This window comes from Pipistrellus hanaki (assembly GCF_964339955.1).
Source record: "Pipistrellus hanaki genome assembly, chromosome: 17".
NCBI lineage: Eukaryota > Metazoa > Chordata > Mammalia > Chiroptera > Vespertilionidae > Pipistrellus > Pipistrellus hanaki.
Genome location: NC_140519.1, coordinates 41,010,613 through 41,025,960, shown reverse-complemented (window position 1 = coordinate 41,025,960; position 15,348 = coordinate 41,010,613). Strand labels below are relative to the sequence as shown.

Below are 15,348 nucleotides of genomic sequence, written 5' to 3'. Positions count from 1 at the left end.
ACAGTTGGCATTTTAACTTCATGGTCCCATATCTTTAATCAGGTAATGTGCTCTAATGTACAAATCAAACTGTTAAAAAAATAAGTGAACAGAATCACACCATGGAAAATCTGCATGTCTACTTTATTTCCATTAGAAAAATATTTGCTATTTAGAATTTTGGTCCACTTTCTTCTCCTTTATGCCTACCATTCAAACTTAAATTTTTAATTTTACTCAAGAAAGAGCAGAATCAGATAGCTGACATGAGAATTAAATATTTCACGTTAAATTAAAAGGATTTAACTGAATTAGCAAATACTCTTTGTTTCTCACGAGTGTGCATCAATGAAATTTATATCACTAACTGGATTCATCACCTCATTCTCAATTCACGTTCCACTGCCCTCATTATATGGTATTTCCGTAACACTCCAGATATTTCAGTCAGCCTTAGACTTTCCAACATCAGCTGTAAAAATTAAGGTATCAATTCACAAACATGATTAACGTTCCAGACTCTGTAACCCTGGGCCCACTCAGAGTCATGCGAGAGGGCCTTGGACAGCCACGGCTTCGATCTCCACACGGCCTCCCTGTGAGGAAGAGGAGGGAGCAACGTGAAGGTCACTGTTTACAAGTCAGGAGAGCCCCAGAATGCCTCCTAAAAACATCCAGCAACACAGCCTTCTTCACATTAAACTTTTCTGACAAAACCGGTTTGGCTCACTGGATAGAGCGTCGGCCTGCGGACTGAAAGGTCCCAGGTTCAATTCCGGTCAAGGGCATGTACCTTGGTTGCAGGCACATCCCCAGCGGGGGGTGTGCAAGAGGCAGCTGATGGATGATTCTCTCTCATCGATATTTCTAACTCTCTATCCCTCTCTGTAAAAAATCAATAAAATATATTAAAAAAAACACCCACAAAACATTAAACTTTTTGTTGTTTGTTGTTAAATATGGTTTTATTGATCTTTAGAGAGAGGAAGGGAGAGAGAGAGAAACATCGATAGAAACACCATCCCTTGGCTGCCTCCCACATGCACCCCTACTGGGGATGGAGCCTGCAAACCGCGCGCATGCGCTGACCGAGAATTGAACCGGTGACCTTTTGGTTCGTAGGTCAACACTCAACCGCTGAGCTGCCCCAGCCGGGCTGACATTAAACTTTTCCAGGAAGGCAAAGAGAGGGAAACGTTCCCTGTGAGCCTCTGCTAGGCCGGGCGGCCATGCCGGTCATGTTGGTGTGCGTTAGCTCGTGTGGCTGGCACGGCAGCTGTCAGACTGGGCGCTCTCCTCCATTCAGAGGCTGACGCCCTGATGCTGAGAGAGGTTATTCAGCCGGTCCCAGGACGCATGGCTAACTGGTCCAGGTTCAAACCATGTCTGTGACTCCACGTTCAGAGCGCCTGCTGCTATACCCATTACCTTAACGAGTCTGGCAGCCTGATCATTGCAAGTAACAACCCATTAAAGTAAAACAGCCTCTCACAAACCTGGCTCCATGTGTATAGTCTCTAAGCAACAATGAAACACGATTGCCGCCGTTTTACTTTTTCTCACAATGTAAGTGCTCTGATTGAGTCGTGTTCATGTGTGGCCTTAATTTTTAACTTCCTGACTTTTTAAGACTAATTTTTTAAATTTATTTTTATTTTTTATATATTTTATTGATATTTTACAGAGAGGAAGAGAGAGGGATAGAGAGTTAGAAATATCGATGAGAGAGAATCATCGATCAGCTGCCTCTTGCACACCCCCTACTGGGGATGAGCCCGCAACCAAGGTACATGCCCTTGACCGGAATCGAACCCGGGACCCTTAGTCCGCAGGCCGACGCTCTATCCACTGAGCCAAACCGGTTTTGGCTAAGACTAATTTTTTAATTTTCTTAAATCTCTTAATCGCCCCACCCCCTAAGCATGCAATATTGAGTGTTTCCTTTCAGACCGAAAGTCCCTGGAAAGCTGGACCTGCTGCTGCTTTTAAAAGAAGTCTCCTGCTACCATAGTGCTTAGCTTGTTCTCTCCAGAAAGCGATGCAGAAATGTAAAATCGTGTACGTTAGACATCTTAAAAAGCGTACTTACTCTGGGCAAAGCGGCAACCTGGTAAGCAGCTCTCGCGGGAAAATTGCTCTTGAAATCTAAATGGAACAGAATTCCATTTTAGCTTCCAGCTACTGTACTGGTACCCAGCACCGCGTGATCTAAACTCCGGAGAGTGCTTCACCTGTTTCTCGGTTCTTAGGTTTGTGCAACACTAGACAGAGAAGTTCATACTCGTGCTTGTTTGGAAAAATATTTTGCCACGTGAGTCCTATGTTATATTTTAATACTTTTAAAAATATCTTTGCTTTTGGGAGGAAAAGTGGAAATACGTGCTCTGATACTTTGATCTTATTTAAGGTGACCAAACGTCCCGATTTTTAACAATTTTTCCAGTGGCGTTTAAAAAAAAAAAAAGTCCCAATTTTTTAAAAGAATCGGGAACTTTTTTAAAACGCCACAGGAAAAATTGTTAAAAATCGGGACTGTCCCGCCAAAAGCGGGATGTCTGGTCACCTTACTCTAGTCATTTCTTCAGGACAGAGTACGCAATGATGCTTTTTCCAAGTTACACCTTAGTCTCATCTCACCCGTTGGTAGGGACACCCATTTTCTCCACTAAGACAACAATGTTAATGGATAGGTAATGTTACTAAGTGCTTACAACACACTGGCATCTGTTCTAATGTGGAGAACAGATTACAACATGTCATACAACGTTTACATGTTGTATTATTTCACTTAAGCATTCCCACAACCCCACTAGGTTTTATCCCGATTTTATATATGAGGAAAGCAAAGCGGAGGAATGTTAACTAAACAGCTGATGATTCCGAGAGCCAAAAAAAGAGATGGTGGCCAGACCTTCTCACAGCAATCATAAATACAATCTCTGGTAAAAAGCCTGAGAAGGGTAACAAAATTAAGCTTTAGGAAAATGGATTGATAGAGCTGTCGTATATTATTCTTGGGAATAGAATATAAATGTCTTGGATTTTTTTCATGGAGGCACATTATATGTGTCCCAATCAGACTATTCGTTCTTTTAGGACAAGCTGTATGACCATTTTTATTTTTTTTTTTAGCTTCTCCTCTCACTCTTAATTCATAATGCACAGTCATAAAAGCTAATGCATTCATTTCTGTTTAAAATGGAAAATGGCAATCAAGCCGAATTACTTACACTGTTTGTAGATGTCATTGACAGTACTGAAGTCATTTATGTCAGCCAGCAGCACCGTTGTTTTGACCACTAGAAGATACATAGATTGTCATTAGGTTAGCTTTTTGGTCTAATTACTTAAAAAACAGTGTGTAGTGCTATGACTGTCTTGATTAAAATGGGACTGAAATTAACACTATTTTAATAAGCAACAAGGATATGGCGTGACCTATTACTGGATGCCACGTGTTCTCCAAAACCAGCAAAGAAACACCAAACGGAAACGGGAGTAAGACCACGGTGCTCACCGTTACTGAAGTCGCAGCCTGCCGCTTTCAGGATCTCGCCCATGTTGTTAAGAGCCTGTGAACGGAGGCGAGAAGGCCGAAGGCACGGATGTTACATTAAAGCTGAAATTCCGTCCAATCAGCTCTTGCTAAGACTTCCTTAAACAGCTTGCGTTGCAGAAAAATGCCCCCCTTTTAGGAAATTATACTCTTTCTAGGCCACCTCTAAATAAATCACACTGGATCCATACAACTAAATTAATATGAAAAGGTCAACATGAAGAGTTACATGATGAAATGAAACCAAGATGCAGAATAGCATGCACACTAAGTTACCGTGTGTGTGTGTGTGTGTGTGTGTGTGTGTGTGTGTGTGTCTATATGTACATTTATGATGGGGTAGGCAATGACTGTCTGTGGAAGGACATACTAATATAAAGAACAGTATGGCCGAAACCGGTTTGGCTCAATGGATAGAGTGTCAGCTTGCAGACTGAAAGGTCCCAGGTTCGGTTGTGCCTTGGTTGCGGGCACATCCCCAGTAGGGGGTGTGCAAGAGGCAGCTCTGATAGATGATTCTATTTCATTGATGTTTCTATCTATCCCTCTCTCTTCCTCTCTGTAAAAAATCAATAAAATATTGGGTCGGCAGCTAAGTAATTGCGGGTTTCACACATATATGGCTTCAGTTGAATTTTTAGGTTTGCAGACGTAGTACAAATGTAAAACACATTTTGTTATTGATAGTTGGCTATTCAGCTGTTAATCAGTAAAAAAAAGTTTTTTGATCTGTGTTGTAGTTTTCGTTTGGCGTTCGTTGAAAAATGGAAAATCAAAAGGAACATTTTCGTCATATTTTGCTTTTTTATTTCCGCAAAGGGAAAACGCATCGCAAGCTCATAAAAAGTTATGTGCTGTTTATGGCGGCGAAGCCTTAAAAGAACGGCAGTGTCAAAATTGGTTTGCCAAATTTCGTTCTGGTGATTTTTCACTCAAAGATGAAAAACGCTCTGGTCGTCCAGTTGAAGTTGATGACGCCCTAATCAAAGCAATAATCAATTCGGACTGTCACAGTACAACACGTGAGATTGCAGAGAAGCTTCATGTATCACATACATGCATTGAAAATCACTTAAAACAACTTGGCTATGTTCAAAAACTCGATACACGGGTTCCTCACGAACTGAAAGAATCACAGTTAACGCAACGCATTAGCAGCTGCGATTTGCTAAAGAAACGTAATGAAAATGATCCATTTTTAAAACGACTGATAACTGGCAATGAAAAATGGGTTGTTTACAACAATATCAAGTGGAAAAGATCGTGGAGCAGGCCAGGTGAACCAACTCAAACAACATCAAAAGCTGATATTCATCAAAAGAAGGTTTTGTTATCAGTTTGGTGGGATTACAAAGGAATTGTCTACTTTGAACTCTTACCACCCAACCGAACGATCAATTCTGATGTCTACATTGAACAACTAACAAAATTAAACAATGCAGTTGAAGAAAAGCGGCCCGAATTGACAAATCGAAAAGGTGTTGTATTCCATCATGACAATGCAAGGCCACACACATCTTTGGTCACTCGGCAAAAATTAATGGAGCTTGGTTGGGATGTTTTGCCACATCCACCATATAGTCCTGACCTTGCACCATCTGATTACTTTTTGTTTCGATCTTTACAAAACTCCTTGAATGGTAAAAATTTCAATAATGATGATGATGTCAAATCGTACCTGATTCAGTTTTTTGCTAATAAAAACCAGAAGTTTTTTGAACGTGGGATTATGATGCTGCCTGAAAGATGGCAAAAGGTCATTGATAAAAATGGGCAATACATTACAGAATAAAGTTATTTAGTTCCATGAAAAAATTGTCTTTGATTTTCTTTAAAAAATACGCAATTACTTAGTTGCCGACCCAATATATATTAAAAAAAAAGAGAACAGTAATGAAGGAAACTGGGGCGAGGGGGGAATAAGGGTGGGGTACATCTTTTCACTGCATGTGCTTTATATAGCTTTTGAATTTTTTGTCTTATCTATGTATTACCTATTTAGATTTTTTAAAGAACAAAAAAAAAAATCATCAAATATTATAAAGTGACTGTAGAGAGGAAGAATGAATTGACAAAACAATAAGTTTTTTTTAATAGTGATGTTAACCAGAGTGCCAAACATATATCATTTACAAATACTCGTTGATTTTTTTGAGATAAAGGAAAAGAACTCTTCAAAATAAAATATTACTTAAAAAACATGTTTTAATGCCTGTTTAGCTCATACTCATGGTATCAAAGTGACAGAGCATAGGAACCCCAGAAATGACTTGTTTTAGCTTACTGAGCTTCACACCTTCTATTGTAGTACTGAGGGAGCGACTTTTTATTCACAAAAGGAGATCATGGCTCATCCCATTTCAGGCAGATCATTCAATTGGAGGAAGGCTGAGAAGTGAGTCACTTACAAGAATTACTTAACTGCCCAGCCAGTGTGGCTCAGTGGTTGAGCATCGACCTATGAACCGGGGGGCTGTGGTTTGATTCCAGGTTGGGACACAGGCCTGGGGTTGCGGGCTCGATCCCCAGTGGAAGGCATGCAGGAGGCAGCCGTGAACGGTGATTCTCTTTCATCATTGATGTTTCTATTCTCTCTCCCTCTCCTTTCCTTTCTGAAATGGATAAAACTATATTTTTAAAACATTAAAAAGGTAGACCAGTTTAGGAAGCTTTTTTTTAAAAAAAAATCATTTAACTGGGTCCTTATGGATATTACAAATGGCTCAGTGAATGCATTAAATTATAATTTGATTCTACTTATTGGATTAGAATGTATTCCCCAGTATTACTTAGAAAACATACTGCATGTAATCTTCGATATTTTTCTCTCACTAACAAATGCTGACTTTTACTCTGTGGTGGTGAGGTGGTTTATGTGGGTCCGTGACCCTGATTAAAAAAATTTCCCAATCCTCATGGAAGTGGCAAGGTGCTATCTGATTTCAACAATTCAGGGGCCCCCACCCCGTTTTATTAAAATATAATTGACATATAACATTGTACTAGTTGTAGGTGTATAACATGATAATTTAATAGAGGTATTATTGTGAAGTGATTACCATAGTAAGTCTAGTTAACAGCCAGTAATTCAGATTTAAAGTCACTTTGGAAGGAATAATCTTTTTGTATGTTTGTTTTATTGGTTGGTTGTTAAATGATTCATTAAATTTCCAACTTTTGCCTTGACCGGGGTAGCTCAATACGGTAAGGTTGCAGGTTTGATCCCCGGTCAGGTCGGGGCACATACAAGAATCAACGAATAAACGCATAAACAAGTGGAACAGCAAATAGATGTTTCTGTGTCCCGCCCCCCCCCCCCCCCCCCGCCTTTTTTTTTCTCTTTCTAAAATCAATTTCAAAAAATTAATTCTTCCCCCTAACTTTCTCCTGACATGCAGTTGTCTTAATCAGTAACTTAAAAAGCATTTATCTGGTCATTTATTTTAAAACAAATCAGCCCAGTGGGTTTTTAATACTCCTCACAATTAAAAAGCAAAGGGAAGGAAATGTGGAGAGTGACCTACTTGTTTAGCTTCTTCTTTCACCCCTCCTGGCACAAGCTGCCCGCTGGCAGGGTCCAGGCCCAGCTGCCCCGAGATGTAAAGGGTCCTGTCGACTAGCACCGCCTGACTGCAGGGAACAGAGAGAGAAAACAGAAACACAGGATGCACGGCTGCAAGATCTCTTTGCTGGGACATGAGCACAAAATGTAAAGTTAAAGAACTTTATTGAAACGGAAACCTTTTGCTTACTGAAAAATGTCATCAGGAAAACGAAACACAAGTCTCAGTGAGAAGATACTTGTAAAAAATGGGCAAATGAGGTATAAGCAGTTTATGTTCCGTTTTCATTGTTGCTGCATATGGAGATAATACCAGTTTTTCATGGATAAGAATGAAGGAAAATTTGCCACGCCATCTGTATTTACACAGAGTCTCATTTAAATGGAAAAATGTTGCCCTGACTGGTTTGGCTCAGTGGATAGAACGTCAGCCTGCAGACTGAAGGGTCCCGGGTTCAATTCCGGTCAAGGGCATGGACCTTGGTTGTGGGCACATCCCCAGTTAGGGGGTGTGCAGGAGGCAGCTGATCGATGTTTCTCTCTCATCGATGTTTCTAACTCTCTATCCCTCTCCCTTCCTCTCTGTAAAAAAGCAATAAAAAAAATATTTTTTAAAAAAATTAATGAAGGAATTATTATGTGAAAGGAATGCCGTAACCGCATGGAATTCTGATGCTTCCTTGTGAAGCTAGTTTCTCCCTCTCGTCCTTTCAGAGCGTGCTGACGCCACCAAGTATTGTTGTGCGAACCATCCTGGAACCGGGAAAGACCACAGAGATCAAACAGCGAAGCGTGGCTTGTCATTAAAACCGCTGGAGTACCTGCTAACACACCGGGCTTGGCTGCTTTGGAGGAGGAGGGCGCTCTAAGGTCGCTGTGAATCACTGCTTTCGCATCAGCATCAAAGACTGAGCCAACGGTCATAAAGAAGCCTGTCCGGTGTCTTCAGAGCCTCACTTTATGCGGATCACTGCCTTGTTAAGAGCTTCTCTTCAAAAATGGGAGGCTGAAACCAGTTTGGCTCAGTGATTAGAGCCATCGGCCTTTGGACTCAAGGGTCCCTGGTCAAGGGCATGTACCTTGGTTGTGGGCACATCCCCAGTAGGGGGTGTGCAAGGCAGCTGATCGATGATTCTCTCTCATCGATGTTTCTAACTCTATCCCTCTCTGTAAAAAATCAATAAAATATATTTTTTTAAATGGGAGAATATAAAGTTGTTTTCTGATGCAGATAAATCCACTGATTCTCCAGAGAACAAGCCCCAGTGCTGTGGCATTCGGATGCCACTCGCCGCTTACATAAACCTTGGTGGACCGGGGAGTTCTGAACGCCTGCAGCAGTCTATGGGGTTGTTACAGCCACGGGTGTGTTAAAACCATTCTGTTCACTCCTCAGCTCTTTATTTAAGAGAAACAGCAGCACCCTTCTAACTGGTGTTTATTTCTGTGGAATGGATTTTAATTTTCTTTTAAACCTAACATTCCTCCTGGCCTAAGCATCCTTTGTAAATTGAGAGAGTTTAATGTTTAAAATAATGTGTTCATTCCTATAGAATTACCTTTGTGTTATCTTATTCTTAGCTTTTCCGTGTCTTATGCCTCGATTCCCCCCTTTCCTGACTTCTGAAGTATTGATTTTTTTTTCTTCTTATTTCTTAAACTTCTGGTTTGGCAATAACATATTCTTTCTAATTTAGTATTACTCTTGCATTGTTACATGCTTATTTGACTTAAATTCTCACGTTCATCCAGCTTCCTGCGAGTAGTACGAGGACTTAGACTCTCGGCTCAGCTCTCCCCTCCTGCTATTCTATGACTTTAGTTTTACTGCGTTTTCACTTAACCTCTTCCCGAGCCCCTGGCCCCCAACTCTGTGTCTTTTTAGTTTATTTGCAGTCAGGCTTATTTAGCTTTACTTACATAATTCTTTTTTGCACACACTCCTGATTGAGGTATATTTTTAAAAAGTGTTTTGTTCCCTCCCCGCCCCCACCGCCCCCCAGCAGGGGATTGTTTAACGAAAAAAGTTTTGATTTTGTCTCTATTTGCCCTCACCTTTGAAATATAATTTAGCTAGGTATAGAATTAGAGGTTAGTTGTTGTTTTTTTTCACTTTGAAGAGTTCTCCATGGTCCTCTGCCTCCGTCATTGCTGGCGCGGTGCTTGCTGTCAGTGACGTCTTGCCTATCCGGGTAGTCTGTTTCCTCCCTGTCTAATGTGAAGGGTTTCTCTCTGCCTTTGGTGTGTTCTGCATACAGTGTAACCCACGGCCCCAGGACAGATAGCAGCCACCTCTCTCCCCGCGGCTCTTCCCAGGCTGCCGAGGGGTCTCTTCCCGGCACCTCAAACTTATACACAACTCAGGGCATCGGCTTCTATTTCTAAGTGGGATTTTAGAACCCCAGCTCCTAGGCCCTGTATCTAGGTCTCAAATCCTCACGGACTTTATACTTCAGCTCATTCTTTTGGCTCTGATTCAGTTTCTCTGTTTGTTCCTGGCACATGGGAATCCCCCTTTTCATCTTTTCAGATTCACCATTTACCAGGAGAAAAGCAAAAGGGCCTTGAAAACAAGAGTTCTTTTCTTTTTGAAGAGTTATTTTCTAGTGGAGTCAAAGACTTCCGAGACAAGGAGGTTTCCAGAGTGCTATTGTGAGTGTTAGTTGAAGGGTATAATATGCCCACAGCTCGAACTTCTTACTGATGGCTTGTCTGCTTAGTCTGCCCAGGGATTTCTTTTTTCTTTAAAAAAAAATATATACTTTATTGATTTTTTACAGAGAGGAAGAGAGAGGGATAGAGAGTTAGAAACATCGATGAGAGAGAGAGACATCCATCAGCTGCCTCCTGCACACACCCTCTAACTGGGGATGTGCCCGAAACCAAGGTACATGCCCTTGACCGGAATCGAACCTGGGACCTTCCAGTCCGCAGGCCGACGCTCTATCCACTGAGCCATACTGGTTTCGTCGTGCCCGGGGATTTCAAGGGCTCCTTCTTCATATATTCATAGCCCACATGGAGTGGCACTGAGCTCTCGTTTCCTGTTGAACTTGAGGAGTCTGTCAAAGCCTGTGATCAGTCTCAGGCATGTCCAGATCTTATCGGACTAACTGTTCCAGAAGGAGTACGCGATGCTTCTGTAAGCTAATCTTTCTACAGCTAATCTTTCATCTCTGCCGTGATGGAAGGCAGTGGCTCTCCCAGGGCGCCCCTGAGTCCTCAGAAGCCACGTGACCCGGGAGCATACAGTGCACCCTGTTCCCAGGCCGGTGGTTAGACATCCTCTCCGTCATGATGCTTAAGTTAAAGTTTGAGAAGGTGTTTGAACGTGGTGTGGTAACCTCTCAAGGTTCTGACCTGAATGTCCCTGCAATGTGCTGACCGATTAGCTAATTAGTGACAACGCCCCGTCCGTCCCAACGCCAGGGACTGAAAGTTCAACCTCTGAATTCCTCCTGGGGAGGACCCAGAATTTTCAAAACACGCACTCCATGCACAAAAACTCCTGTTTCCAAATGGTTGTAAAACGTGTCTTAATTCACTTTATCGGGATATGAATAGTGGGAATGTTTCTTTCTCCATAAAATATTGAAAATTGGTACCATCTCAGTGGCCTTGTATCATCTTTGGCTACAGAAAAGCACAAGAGGCACAGTGACCTGAAAAGTCCCCACACAATGAAGGGCTGGCTGGTGGCTTTTCCCTCATCACACTTGCATGTTCTTACAGTGATGTCCTTCCTTTTAGCTTTACAGACAGCTGACCCCCGCCTCTGAGTCAACCAGGGATGTTACTCTCATGCTTTTTTTCTTGAACAAAGTACATACTGGAAGAAGGTGTACGATCCGGGCTTTAAAATCCCTCTCCCCTTTAAAAAAAATGTTTTTATTGATTTCAGATGGAGGGAGAGGGAGAGAAGGAGAGAAATACCAATGACGAGAGGGAATTATTGATCCACTGCCTTTTGCATGCCCCTACTGGGGATCGAGGAGGAAATCTGGGCATGTGCCCGGACTGGGAATTGAACTGCGACCTCCTGGCTCATGGGCTGACATTCAACCACCGAGTCACATCAGCGGGCTGTCATCTCCTTGTTTTTGTGGAGGGTCACTGCAGTAAAACCACCGGGTGGTTGAGGGAGAAGGATCAGGGCAGAGGAAAAAAGATGACTGATTTTTACTTTTATTTTATACCTCCTTCACTATTCTTAATGTCTTTTCAAGTTACTATAATCCTCTTCATAAAAGAGATGTGATCTGTATCAAGAGAAAATATACTTTGATGTGCTAAACAAACCTGAGGAGGTGAATTAGCAGCATGACTAACTCAGCCATTGCTGCCAGGCACCTCCAGAGTATTAAAAAGAGAGAGAGAGAGAGAGAGAGAGAGAGAGAGAGAGAGAGCGAGAGCGCGCGCGCACGCGCGCGCGCGCCATTTGGGCTCAGTGGATAGAGCATTGGCCTGCAGACTAAAGGGTCCCAGGTTCGATTCCGGCCAAGGGCACATGCCTGGGTTTGATCCCCTCCAGTAGGGGACGTGCAGGAGGCAGCCAATCAATGATTCTCTCTCAACATTGATGTTTCTATCTCTCTCTCCCTTCCTCTCTGAAATCAATGAAAAAAAAATAAAAATAAAAAAAAGGAGAAAAAAAAAGGAGAGAGATCTGATCACGTTACTTCCTCTTCAAAAACATGTGATGGCTCCTCACTGCATACCAAATAAAGTTTATACTCTTTAGTTTATCATTGGAAAACCATCACAATCCAGACTTGGCTAAAAGCTAATTTTTAGCAAGAAACAAAGCAAAAATTCAAAGTCTAACTCCTAACCAGTGTTTCCAGAACTTCAAGTGAAAGTCATACATAAACACGGAGTCGCAGCAAGGAAATTGCTTTTTGATTCTCTTTTTTTTATCTGAAAAATGAGGCTGTGAAGTAACTGTGCACACAAAGCACTTAGAATAGTGCCCAGTGCTGAGTAAGCATCAGTAAGTGTTAGCAATTAGGACGTCAGTCCTCTGATTACATGGAGAAACAACACTTCCAGAAATCACGTTAAAGAAACAGCACCTTTGCCCTCGCTGGTTTGGCTCAGTGGATAGAGCATTGGACCGAGGACTGAAGGGTCCCAGGTTCGATTCCTATAAGGGGCATGTACCTTGGTTGCAGGCACATCCCCAGTAGGGGTGTGCAGGAGGCAGCTGATCGATGTTTCTGACTCTCTATCCCTCTCCCTTCCTCTCTGTGAAAAATCAACAAAATATATTTAATTAAAAAAAAAAGAAACATCACTTTTACCGAAGACAGCTGGCCTTAGGTTCCGAGCCAACTGCAGGGTCCAGCTGGAATTTAATAACATGGTTGACTTACTCGAGTTTATTTTTTACTGTTACCTTCTATTGGGTTGTTTCCTACTTAGAGTTCTGTTGTCAAGTTTCCTTTTTATATTAAGTAAGCCATCTTAAAGAGAAGTGTTAAATAAATTATAATATAGGTGGTACACAGATTTGGCAAATGAATAAAAAAAAAAAGAGTAAAAATGGCACTTGGATTACTAAAACTTCCTCCAAACATCTTTATGCCATATATTCTTCTACCTCTATGCCTCAAGTAATTTCCTTTATCTGGAATGCCTGCCCTCCATTTCCTGTTGACGTCTTGAACCCAGTACACGTGATCCTTGAACAATGTGAGGAAAGGAGCACCCACCCCCACGACAGCGGAAAATCACATAGGACTTTTGACTTCCCAAAGCGTAACTACTAATAGCCTACTACTGACCCAAACAGGCCTTACAGATGATTGCCACATATTTTATATATGAACTATAAACCGTATTCTTACAATACAGTAAGCTGGAGAAAAGAAAATGTTCTTAGGAAAATACATGTACAGCGTTAAAGAAAAGAAAAGAAAAAAGCTGTGCCTAACTAGACTCCCACAGGTCTACCCATGCTGTCCAAGGGTAAACTATAATTTAAAAATCAAACTATACAGCGGCATTGTAACGGCAAGCCCAACCTTCAAACCCCAATGCAAAGACTACCTCCCGAGAGGGGCCCTCCTAAATCCTTTTCTTCCTAAAGGTTAGCATCAGTTTTTCTTCCTTTTCCTCTTTTGCCACCCCATTCCCCACCTCCCGTACCGCTCTCTGCCTTTGCATTTTATTTCTAACCCTCCCGTCACAGTGACTGCTCTGCCACACACAAGTGCCTATTTCCATGACTGTGGTATAGAAAAGGGAGCTGAGGACTGTTCAAAACAACCGTCCCTTTCATTCACAGACTGATCTAAGTTTACAAGCTGTAGATCTTTTAACAGTGAACCGACACTATAGACTAATTTAAAAAGGAGAAATAATAGCCCTAGCCGGTTTGGCTCAGTGGATAGAGCGTCATCCTGCAGACTCAAGGGTCCCAGGTTTATTCCGGTCAAGGGCATGCACCTTAGTTGCGGGCACATCCCCAGTAGGGGGTGTGCAGGAGGCAGCTGATCAATGTTTCTCTCTCCCTTCCTCTCTGAAAAAAACAAAACAAAACAATAAAAAACAAAAAGGAGAAATAGTTACAGAATATGCTTTAATGAATAATTAAAAATAACAAAAACTGCCGAAACCGGTTTGGCTCAGCGGTAGAGCGTCGGTCTGCGGACTGAAGGGTCCCAGGTTCGATTCCGGTCAGGGGCATGTACGTTGGTTGCAGGCACATCCCCGGTAGGGGGTGTGCAGGAGGCAGCTGGGCGGTGTTTCTCTCTCATCGGCATTTCTAGCTCTCTCTCTCTCTCCCTCTCTGTAAAAAAATCAATAAAATATATATTAAAAAAAATAACAAAAACTATATTAGGAAAATAAAAGTCTACAAGAATGCATATAAGATCCAATGGTTTAAAGGTTAGACATTTAAAGAAAATAAAGTCTTTTATAAAAGGAATTGACGTTTCTGTTTAGAAGCACTTATGACAAGTAGAAATAAACATACACAGGACAGACTTTCTAACCGTATGTATATTTAGCTAGAACATATGCGCAACCTTAGACATTACCTTTGTTATGATTTGCATTTGACTTTCCTAGTGGGAAATAAGGATGAGCAAATGAATCCATAAACATCCCAAAGCATTTGTATGGGTGCTATAAAAACTTGTATCTTAGGTAGATGTGCAGGGGTTTGCTAAGCATCTGTGGATAGGATTTACTCCTTGAGTTAAGAGAGGGTTAGCCAAACATTATGCTAAGTCAGCGATTTTCAACCAGTGTGCTCAATAATTTCTAGAACACACAATACCGGACTATTTGGTCAGGGGCACTGACCTCTTTTTCCCTTAAACTGTCAAATAAGAGAAAGGACAACAGCCAACACCACAATATCTGTCCAGAGTTAATGAATCAAAACGATATCTATTTCCCCCCCCTCCTGCCAGATTGGCAAAAGCATATTTTTTTGGCATGCCATAGAATTTTAGGAATGAAATGAAAAAGGTGGGAAAACCCGGTGCTAAGTGAAAGATGTCAGTTGCCGAGGACCCCATATTGTAGGGCCCCACTTACTCCAGGAACTGTCCGGAACAGGCAGATCTGGAGAGACCCACAGTGGATGAGTGGTTGCCAGGGGCTGAGGGAAGAGGAGAATGGGGGTAACTGCTAATGGGTATAGGGTATCTTTTCCAGGGGATAACATATGCTGAGGTTAGTGGCGATGACTACAAAGGGATGGATTTTGGGTGTAAATTTTAGATGTTAAAAAAAAAAAAAAAAAAAAAAAAGGAGGAGGAAAAAGTTCAAAAAACAGACACTTCCACCCGGAGTAACTTTCTGGCTGGCTCCCCCTCCTGTGCTCCTAACTCACTGCGGGTCTCCGGGTGCGTCGCCCCCTTTCCCTGGTTAGGTTTCCTCGCGTGTCGGATGAGATTGCGGAAGAAGCCCGAGGTCCTCCCAGCTCTGATCCCGGGGTGGGGGGGCTCAGTCCCGTACCCCGGATCCCGGGGTCCAGCCCGCTCCACGCGTTGAGTTACCTGTAGGGACCAATGGCCGCTGGGGCTTTCGTGGTGCTGATCACCCTCCTGATTAAGGACGACATGGCTGACCCCTTCCTCTTCAGGCCCCTCGGAGTGGACAGTCCCGTGCACTCTGCAGCACCGCTCGCTCGCGTCTCCCCGCACCGGACGGACCAGCCCCAGGCGGCAATCCCTGCAGACACGCTCCGCCCCCCGGAGGGCTCGCACTGCATTCTGGGAGTTGTAGTTTCCGCGCG

The 15,348-nt window shown here is 42.5% G+C and overlaps 1 protein-coding gene across 1 annotated transcript; it reads right to left on the bottom strand.

The window, feature by feature from the left end:
• Nucleotides 1-104: 104 nt before the first annotated feature.
• RIDA (reactive intermediate imine deaminase A) lies at nt 105-15,304 on the bottom strand. Its single transcript, XM_084864616.1, has 6 exons — nt 15,110-15,304; nt 7,060-7,165; nt 3,497-3,551; nt 3,210-3,278; nt 2,069-2,124; nt 105-575 (listed from the first exon to the last, which is right to left on the bottom strand). The coding sequence occupies exons 1-6, from the start codon at nt 15,172-15,174 to the stop codon at nt 525-527; spliced, it is 402 nt and encodes a 133-aa protein (XP_084720742.1). The 5' UTR covers nt 15,175-15,304; the 3' UTR covers nt 105-524.
• Nucleotides 15,305-15,348: the final 44 nt, after the last annotated feature.

Coding starts and splice junctions, on each gene's coding strand:
- RIDA (XM_084864616.1), bottom strand. CDS start 15,174: ATGTCGTCCTTAATCAGGAGGGTGATCAGCACCACGAAAGCCCCAGCG. Junction 3,279..3,496: donor AGGCTGCGACTTCAGTAACG/GTGAGCACCGTG, acceptor TGTATCTTCTAG/TGGTCAAAACAACGGTGCTG. Junction 2,125..3,209: donor CAATGACATCTACAAACAGT/GTAAGTAATTCG, acceptor TGTTCCATTTAG/ATTTCAAGAGCAATTTTCCC.